The sequence below is a fragment of the Stegastes partitus genome, unplaced genomic scaffold (genome assembly GCF_000690725.1).
Source record: "Stegastes partitus isolate 25-593 unplaced genomic scaffold, Stegastes_partitus-1.0.2 Scaffold126, whole genome shotgun sequence".
Lineage (NCBI taxonomy): Eukaryota > Metazoa > Chordata > Actinopteri > Pomacentridae > Stegastes > Stegastes partitus.
Genome location: NW_007577857.1, coordinates 605,090 through 615,615, shown reverse-complemented (window position 1 = coordinate 615,615; position 10,526 = coordinate 605,090). Strand labels below are relative to the sequence as shown.

Genomic DNA, 10,526 nt, shown 5'->3' with positions numbered 1-10,526 from the left:
TAGAGGGTTAAATGCAAAGTCTTTAGAGACAGTGAACAGCTCTCTGCAGAATGGATTCAGCCCGTTTTGCTTCAGGTTAACACAAACACGTACAACATCCTCAGCATGACTCACAGTAAGCATGACTTTCAGAGCCGTTCTGTGAGTGGTGACCGATCACATGAGTGTCAGATAGTGATGAATGTTCCCAGGAGCTCCGGGCTCCACCCATCAGCCCCACACCACCACGTCTCGTATCATTTCCACTGTCAAAGAGCACTTTATTGTTAATACTGTCCCCTGTGTGGTGTCAGGGTCAAAGGGGAAATCACACCTTTCCTTTTCCACAGAGGATGAGTCTACATTACTCTCCTAATGCCCTGTCAGGGGGCAGATTGATGCTCTGGGGGCTCTTTCAGGCTCACGCACTCTGCATTACAACACAAACACAAAGGCTGTATTAAAGGTTAACCAAAAGCCAGCTGGCCTTTAATACCACAGGAGACACGGAGGAGCTGCCTTATCTGCATCAGCGAATGTTGCTCTCCTCGAGATGACAAAGGTTCGAGGGGCGCTTATAGAAACAGATGCTCCTGTGTTGTACCGGTGGCCAAGAAATGTGGCGCGACTTCATTTGTGCATGTGCATGGCGGCTAAGTGTTGCTACAGGGAGACAGATGCATGCGTGTTGTAAACACAAGCATTGGGCTCCATCAGCTCTCTGCTGCCAGTAATGCATCGCTGAAACTAACTCAATATTTACCTCTGTTCCATCCCTGCTAGCTCCTCCGTCAGCACAGCGATCGCCAGGAAACACTTCCAAGAAATTACCAATGAAGTCTGGTGAGCGAGAACAAGGAACAGCAGACTGACGGAGTTTGGTCCTCATCATTTGCATTTTAAAAATAACGATCTAGCCGTGGCCGTAAAAGCTCACTCTGAGTTAATGTGACTTTAATTTTACAGCAGCTCTGGGAGTGGTGGAGCTGCAGGTGTGATATCAAGTTGAAATAGAGCTAATTATAAAATTCTGGATTAGCATTCCGTTCATACGTAGAGACAAATCCCTGCCTTCATCCTCACTGAAAGTTTGCTGATGGATTGAAAGAGGAGGACAAGGTCAACGGCAGCACCACCGTCCTCCTGGCCAACGCCTCCCCGCTCAGTCAAAACAGAGAGGGGAGTCTGGAATTGGGCGACAGAGGAAGCAATTAAATATTGATTGGGTCAACAGGCAGGACTGTGACCGACTGGTCCTCTGGTCTCACAAACTGTGGTCACTGAAACTCGAGCTCTTCTCACAGGATGATCAGAAAACTTGCTGCATAATTGACGACGCATGTTTGTCTCCTGCCCTTAGCGTGAAAAAAACAGCTGATGGAGTGTTTGTGTAAATCACCAACGCTGCTTCTTTTGTTCAAACTTTTATAAAAGTCATAGTCGTCCTGCTCACCTGAGTGATGTAATCAGAGAACCAAAGTGTCTGTGACACAGCAAGTATAAAGTCTAAACTAAATTTAGGTTATTGAAAAAAATGTAAGCAGTAAAAATATTTGTTTGGTAAAGAAGAGTTTTATCAGTGGGGACCTTCTGTTTACACTATATATGGAAATAAAGCAGGATAAATGCAGTCCGACAGTAATCCTGATCCTGTGTGGTGGAATGATAAGATCAATGATTATACTCAACAACAACTAAAAGATTCCTGCAACAGTTTGCATCCAGTTATAACAAGTTCTACTGGAGTTGTGTTGAGCCGACAAACTAGACTGAGTTATAGGAATCAGCTTTTCCTCTACAATCAAAGGTATTTTAATTCCATTTATTTAATAATTGGTTGTATAAACAGTTTTATAAGTTGATTACTCATAAATTAGTTGTTCAAACTATTGTTTTCATGTTATTTAAAAGGAATCTTTATGTATTATGTGTTACCATAACTGTCAACACAAGATTTAGAGTTTGATGAAACAAGTTGCTCCACTGTTGTACTTATCAAGCCAGTCGCGTTCAGTTTCCTCAACTTGATTTTAGCTTTCAATCAACTAATGCAGACATTTAATAAACACATACAATATTAAGCTGATGCAGAATTATTGTGTCAATTCAACCCGTCAAAACTATGCTTGTGGTGAGAACGAGCTCCTTTAATTATGTTGGCAGTGCAGTAATGATTCATGGTGAAAGCTTCTGAAATGGGGATCGAACATGAGTTTAAAAAAAGATCATTTGTGACGTCATCTCTGATTTTCTTTCACCATATGATCGTTTGATTGTGAAACATTAAAATAAATAAATAAATGAATATAAATTATTTTTCACGTACATTCAAGTGAAGCACAGTGGTTATCCATCCAGGAGAAACAATTAGACTGGTTACCATAAAGTACGGGTTATATCGATATGCATCAACCCTCTGAAGCCCCACGTTTGAAGGGCATGTGCGCCTCCACCAAGACAAACTACCAAAGACATGTTTGGATTTTTGATATTTCATAAAAATCATATTATGCGACGTGTCTCATTTAAAAAAAAAACTGCCAAAAATAAATAATTCACATCAGATCCTGTTAAAACAAACAAACAAAAAAAGGACTTTTGTGCTGCTCAGCACGATCCAGAAGCTCTGACTGACCGACTGTGTGGCAAAAACAAAGAGACGGCAGCATGGCTTGATGTTGGTCAACAGAGGAGCAAGTTGTTGGAGATACAATCAGCACGGCGGCATATCGTTGTCGTGCTGATGTGCAGAGTGGAATCAACTTTTAGAGGTTGTAAAAATAGAAACAATAAAATATGTATCGTATGTGAAGCTGCTGTGTTTCCACGACTGCTTCAATCCTTTTTTAATAAATAATAAATAATGAAGGAAACTCATCTTCATTTGTTTGTTTTATCGTGACTTGTATGCCATAAATCATGACGTCTATGGTGTCATACCGCATTAAAGACATGTTTAAGTTCTCTTTTCTTATAGTCAGGGTTGTGCTGTTTCCATAGAGATACAGAACTTTAAAAAAAAAAAAGAAAAATGAGTGAGTAAAAATATGACTGCTTGTGGTTCAGAGGGTTAATATCATCTCCTGGATAGAAAGCATCTGTCTGACTTACAGAAGGATGCCACTGTTGCTATGAGGTGCAGACACCAGGAGAGACAAAACTACGCAGGAAATGTAAAGACGCAAAGAATGTTAATTTGGAAAGATCCTCACAACACGAATCGTTTTCTTCTTCATTCTAATACATGCACCGTATATAAACACAAAGGGATGTTCTAGCTGATGTATGTGCTTGCTGCCTCCTCTCATTTGCAAAGACTTTTAAACCTCTGTGAGGAATAAATGTGGTTTTGTAGGCTTTAGAAAAAAAAAAAAGAACAACGGCACCGCTAAACATCTGCGACCATGAATTCAGTTTGTAAAATTCAAACTCCAGCCCTGCTTTTATTTCCCCTAAAGTGACGGATTGTGCTGCTGCTCTCAGGCTCTCCGGAGCTCTCAGGCTGCGTGACCTCCACCACCACCACACCTGGATCCTGATGTCACTGCAGCTGAAGGCACAGATTGGACACCAGCAGCAGCAGGTTCTGACTGTTTCTGTTTCATTAGACAAGCTGCAGAACGTGTCGCCTGCAACGTCATCGAGGCGTTTTTGTGGCTGTTTGCATTCATTCGTCACAACCTGCTCTTTCTTGCTGCACACGAGGGAGCGATTTGCTGCCCATTACCCAGAATTCAGCAGCAGCCTGAGGCCAGCTTAGCAGAGCACCTGTCTTTGCGGAGAGCAGACGGAAACTGTTGCAGATGTGAGTCCAGTAAACACACTGACAGTTAACTGTTCCCAAACTTTAGCTGATGTGTAGGATGTTATCTGGGTTGTTAAATCAGTGTGTCATGCATCACACACACACACACACACACACCATAAGTGTCTGAGTGCAAAACAAATGAAGACAAAGATGCAGCCTATAAGTCTCCATCTCTCTGTTCCCAGCATGAAGCACTAATTTTAGCAAACATTAAAGTCCCACACATTCCTACTTGTGTTTGTCTCAGACTGAGCATCACTGGGATTCATCAGAAACACTGACTGAGATCTGAACTAAAAAAAAAAAACAGTGTGAAATGACATTTCTGGAGCCCATAAACAAAACCTTTACAGCAAAACCAGAGCGGCACAGATACAGGATGTGTGGCTCAAATCATCAGCATCAGAGCAACAAATGTAGGCTCCAGCCTGCGTTGGGCTCAGGCCTACACACCTCCAATCCACTGCTGCTGCTATGAATATCCATCCTGACAGTGTTAACACCTTGTTTGCTTTTGACAAGTGGAAAAAAAAAATCTGCTTATTTTCAAGTGACATAATTGAACCTGTTCTGAAATGAGGCTCCAGCAGTGGAAACTAAAAGATGGGTTAGAAGGAAATGCGCTCACAGTAGTTTAAGATTTCTCACTTTTTAGGGGGAAAGCAAGTTTTTAAAACACGTTATAAATTACTTTTGATCTTTTTTTGTGAGGGGGGAGAGAGAGTGGTGGAGAACAAGCTGTTCAGATGTGTCAGTGTGAGTGTTTCTGTGAATGAAAAGGATCGTGGAGTAAAGTGGGGGGTTATGGTGCGTGCGTGTTTTTGGAGAGCTCCAGACGCAGCGGTGCGCCCTTACCCTCGCCGCCCTGGAGGAGTACGGATCCTCGAATAGATTCCAGATCACCGGCTGCCACTTTCTCCACAGGCTCACATTCCCGTCGGCAGCTACGTCCTCTATGCCGAGCCTCTTGCCAATCTCGTCGTCCTCCTCTCCGTTGTCCACGTTGAGCTCGAACACGTCCAGAGCCTCCTCCGCGTCCCGGTGCTGCCGGTATGTCATCCAGCAGCAGGGCTCCACGTCCGTCTCATCGATGCCCCAGAAGGAGAGCTCCTCCTCGAACAGCGGTCCGCACACATCCGCCGGGCAGTGGAGCTTCCCGGTGCGGTAGTAGTTGAGCACGTAGGCGAAGACGCCCGGGTGGCGGTCGAAGAAGTACTCGTTGGTCCGCGCGTTGTACTCGATGAAGCCGGGGACTTGTTGCAGCTGATCCAGCACGGAGTCGATGTCCGAGTCGGAGGCGAGCAGGGCCAGTCGCGTCCCCGGCAGGGTCTTCAGGGTGGTTTTGTAGGTTTCGTGCCTGGTGCCCCCGACGTTGAGGATTATCCTCTCGTTGTCGTCAAACTTGCCCATCGCTCTGTATCAGACATGACTTGATGGAAAGCGGGGGAAGTTGGCGAGGGCAGTCCGGAGGTAACGGCGAGCCTGACGCGCACACACACACCCACAGTCCTCGTTCAGAAAAGCTCCAGGATTTTGGCCGTGGTGCGCAGCATCTCCGATCTCACTCATCCGTCGCTTTCGTGTCTTTTCCGGGGGCCGAGGGGGGCGTCCATGGTTCGCTGAGGGAGGATTTGGGGAGAGCTTGTGTCGATTTGTATCCACGGTCCGCTCAGACTGCTGGCTGGGGAGTGTTGAATGATCTCAACCGGTGGCTCCGAGCAGACTGCGCTGCTGCTGCTGCTGCTGCCGTTGCGCGTCTCCGGCGTCCCTGCCCTCTCCAAGACGCACAGCCACTCGTCAGCGTCGGGCTCGTTACTCGCGAATGTGTAACGCAGTAGCTTCCTTTCATTGAGTAATGTCGCAGCGTTACAGGGGAAAAAGTTACCTGTTACATGTCCTTTCAGCTTTTACACCCGCTGGCTGCTTCAGAAAACCAGCAGGAGTGAGCTGTAGGGAGGCTGATCAACGCCCCTCTGCTCGGCTCTGCTTCTATGAAATCATCTGAGGAGGAAATTTCCAACCTGAGAAAGTAATCTCTCGTGTTTTAACCAAGAAAGCATGCTTGGAATTATAATGTCAGCCTTTCATCGTTCAACAGGTCCAGCAGCTCACACTGTTCCCTCAGTGTGCCAGACTCATGGTTACAACCTGCTCTCATATGATTTCATTGATGCATGTTTAATTTTCCTCTCAGCAGCTCAGGATGAGAGAGCAGCACTGCTTTGTGTTTTTGGAGCACAATAAGCCCCTCGATCCACATTTTTCTCTACATCATGTGTGGATAAAACAAGACTGGACTCCTTCAGATCCACACTGCTGAGGTGACCTTGAAGAAGTCTCCTTTATCTCTGACAGCATCAGGAGCTCACGTGTGCACAACCACTGACTTCACAGCAACATGAGAGGATGTCAGTCCTCATGTTTTCATGTTTATTGTCTGAGCTACCATAGTGTCTTATACTCTGCTGTCTCTCCTGGAGGAGGAGCGTTGGTAGTTTAGTCAGACCTGCTGAGGTCAGAGAACTGACCACAGCACACAGCATCAGATTGTAATCACGTCACCAGTAAGGAGGAGGCTGAGACGGAGGAGAACATGGCCAACCGCTCCACCTGTGTGAATACGATGACGTCTGCTGCTGATGGAGCTCCATAAAACTAACAGCAGCAGAAGTACTGGTGGTGGAGGTCACACTGATGGAGGCATTAAGAACAGAGACGGCAGCAGCAGGTGGACTCTCAGGGCAGCGATGACTTTAGGCCTCCATCTCTTTTAATCTCATTGAATCGTACGTAGAAGGATTATGTGTCCATTCACTGTTCAACACTGAACTCTAACACTCAGATTCTGTTGAAGTGAAACTGATTATTCTGCTACTGACTCTGGAGGTTCATCTGTTGATTATTTTGTCCATTAATCGATAAGTTATTCTAGAATTAGAAGAATTAGAATTAGAATAAAACTTTATTAATCCCTTCGGTACAAGACCTCAGGGAAATTGCTACACCAAAAAACAACACAACACCAACATAAAATGAGCAACAAAACAACAGCATTCAAAATTCAAATCAAATCAAATCAAAATCAAAATCAGCCTTCAATCATTCAAATCATCATTCTGTCTGTTAAATGTAGGAAAATAGTGAAAAATATCAATTTATGTTTCCAGAAGCCCAAGATGGCATCCCCATAACCCAAAGATATTCAGTTTACTGTCATAGATGGAGACAGTAATCAGAAAATGTTCCATTTTAGGAAAATTAGTCTTTTTTTTTTGTAAAAAATGACTCAAACTAGTTAACTGGTTATCTGAACAGTGGTGATTAAACTAATTAACGACTGCAGTTTTAGTTAAACAAAAAATAAAAAATTGCAAAATCAACCAGTTTCTTCTAATAAATATTATTTTATCTCTGATCTAAAAAAGGGGCCGACACAAGTCCACATAACAAAGTACATGTGATGCATGTTTTGTCCTCAAACACTGTCCTGCTCCGTGTTTATCGTGGCTGAGGTCATGTGAAATCATAAGAAAGCCTCTCTGCAAGACAAGGCCGATCTTAATTAACTTGAAGAAGAAGAAGAAGAAGAAGCTTTATTGTCATTGTACAAAAAATACAACAAAATTTCGTTTGGCGTCATCTTTGTAGCAGCTAATATGGTCACAGTCTAAGAAAAAACAAAGTTAAAGGTGATATAAATAATAAAATGGCAATAAATAAATACTCTATTAAATTATTATTTAAGTCATCATTCATAGTTCGTATTGTATTTTAGATATTCACCCAGTTTGATCAGTCTTTCTGAACGGTTATTTCTATCAGACATCACTGTCATACGTATGGACCAGTGGAAACTTCCTCCATATTTTAGTTGTCCATTTATTCTGATCATTGATAAACAGAACCCCGATAAAGTCAGCAACTTCTTGTGTGAAGAAGTGCAAAATGGAGCACTGTCCTATAAAATGACCTTTTTCAAAACCTGACCAAGTAGTTTAGCTGAATGAACTCAATCAAACACCAGCTGGAAATAAAAACAGAATAAAAAACAGCAAGTGACGTGAAAACAAGTCTTAATAATAACAACAGTTCAATACAGGACTCCTCACATTCCTCTCCAGGCCGCAAATCTGGAGTTTTGTTCCGCTTTATAAGTCGAACTACTGTTAAAGGAGGAAGTAACGGGGTACTGAGCCAACTAGAAGGTGCAGGAGGTCGATACAGGCCTGTATGTAGAGAAGGTACACGATATTAACGGTTATAAAAAGGTACCATCACATCTTCAACATCAGCAGCAAACTGCATCTGAACCTTCAAATGACAAGATCCTACATTACGCAATCAAGTTTGAATGTTTGCAGTCGTACCATCAGAAGTACAAGCAGTAGTAGAAACAATGACATGAGCAGGAGCTGTGTAATATATGACAGTGCAGCAGGTGTAGTTCATGTATAATGTGTTGCTACAGCCATAGCAGCAGCAAGACGGCTTATTATTATGAAACATTCTGTGAGCATGAAGTGATATATGTTACTTTATTCTTGTCTTTTACCACAATGTCACTTCCATATCTGTGTTTACGCCGAGCCCTTTCATTCGCAGCGCTGATGCTCGTCCTCCAGAATCTCGGAGCTTCTGCAGATAAGAGCGGGAAAGCAGCTGTCAAGCAGACGGCCCGTCATCTGACAGTCTCCGCAGCGAACGAGGAGGAAAGACTGACATCTTTAGGGAATCCAAACACAGCTCAATCAACGGGGAGACACTGCAGGCGATTTGCCTATAATTACATGCATCATTATTCCCTGATGCAAGGCTGTTTTGTAAAACTGCAACCTCTGAGTAACCCAATTACTCATTACTTGTCTTCATCAAATCTGCGCAGAAACACTTTGGAATTCTGGGTTTGAGAGGAGAAAAAAAACAAACAATGGCAGCTTTTCTTAATGGTCTTAATGGTCGTGTTTTTATCGGACGTTACGGCATCTTGGACTAAATGAATCGGGTCTGAAGTTGCACAGGGAGGTGATTTACAATCTCAACTGTAATAAAAGGCGACGCAATTAATTAGTCCTTCTACTGTGAGCTTCAGATGATGCTGACAGATACAGGGGACGGTTGTGTTTATGGTTGCAGCTGTTCACACATGCATCCAGCATCAGGGTTTGAGCTGAAGCTGGAGCGACTGTTTCCAACAAGGTTAATGTGTTGAACCCTGTGATCAGCGAGCAGGAAACACTTCACGGCAACAAGGAACACAAGACACGAAGAGTAAGTGGAACCAGCCTGTGTTCAGCTCCACTGGACTTCTCTGCGTCGGTATAGTTAAGCTAATTAACAAGTTATATTTTCTCTTTTGAAAACACGTTGATGTCAGCGGCGGTGAGAACACGAGCTGACACTGAGTTGGGCGTAAGAGCAGAAACAGGCGAGTCTGTATGACAGCCAAAGTGACAAATGGTTTTAATAATGGTCAGGGTTTATTTACGCTGGTTCCACTGTGCTTCTCTTGAGTCCTGTTTCATCAACCTGTATTTGTTCTGTTTTAATCATTAAACAGTGTTTGCCACGAGCAGTTCCCGTCCAGACAACTATCACTAGATTACTTTGATACTGAAGAAAACTCATAAAATATGATGAAGCCATGAAAAAATACCTCTTTTTCTCTGACTTCTGTGTTTATTAGTGGTGGATATGTGAACTAATGATATCCTCAGAATGCTGAATATTAAATTATGTGTACCGAGTCCTTGTGACCAGATAGGAATGAGTGTATTTTAATGTTTTATTTTGTGTACAACTGTTATTTAAGACAAAGGAACTCTGTTGTCTCACTGTTTCATGAGACAGGTGCATAGAAGAGGGGTATGCACACCGTCTAACTTGCAGAAATACAACATTTTGATGCTGGACATTCATCTGGGTAGTCCTGTGATAGACTGGTTACCTGTCCAGGTGAACCTGCCTTCACCCTGAGTCAGCTGGGATAGACTCCAGACCCCCGTGACCCTAGTGAGGATTAAGCGGTGTATAGATGATGGATGGATATTTATCTGGCAAATTAATGAAATCGCTTGATGAAAGTCCAGCACAAAAACACTGCAAGTAAATCAATTTTTGCAAGTTTAGACAGTGTGCGAGTCTTTTTTTGAATTTTCTATATCACCAAAACTTGTATCTAGAAGACCCACAGTTATTTTATTTACTGAATTTATTTGTTTTATTTGTGGTAAAGAAGGAAACTTCTGAATTATTCAGTCACAATTAATAATCAGTTTATAAAAGCAATAAAATTCCTGATTATTAGAATGGCCAACTATTAAATCAACTTTATATAGAATTATTATAGAATTATTTTTAAAATTCTTTCCTGCCAAAATAAATCATATAAATGTGCTAGCCAGCTCTCTATAGTCGTGAGCAAGTCCTGCACATGTCACAAGTGATAGCCAATCAACGCTGAAGGATTCATGTTGAAGTCTTTTTAAATTTAACATGTGAAAAACAGAAATAAAGGCATTTCACTTTAGTTTTCTGTTATCTAAAGTCGTGACACCAAGACTTTCATTTCACAAACAAATTCTATTTTTAAAAAAAACATCAGTTAAGAGTCTCCTTTGATTACTAACAATTGATATTGGTCTGCTGCAAGGTGGTGCAGTTGGTAGCACTGTTGCCTCGCAGCAAGAAGGTCACCGGTTCGCGTCCCGGTGGGGGCACCGGGATCTTTCTGCGTGGAGTC

The 10,526-nt window shown here is 42.8% G+C and overlaps 1 protein-coding gene across 3 annotated transcripts in view; it reads right to left on the bottom strand.

Annotated features, from left to right (window-relative positions):
• The window catches only part of kcnc2 (potassium voltage-gated channel, Shaw-related subfamily, member 2), a 126,670-nt gene extending 121,473 nt beyond the window's left edge, over positions 1–5,197 (bottom strand). For all 3 annotated transcript variants that reach the window (XM_008278544.1, XM_008278543.1, XM_008278546.1), the window contains exon 1: positions 4,643–5,197. In XM_008278544.1, coding sequence (XP_008276766.1) covers positions 4,643–5,197 — 555 coding nt within the window. The remainder of the gene's footprint in view (positions 1–4,642) is intronic.
• Positions 5,198–10,526: the final 5,329 nt, after the last annotated feature.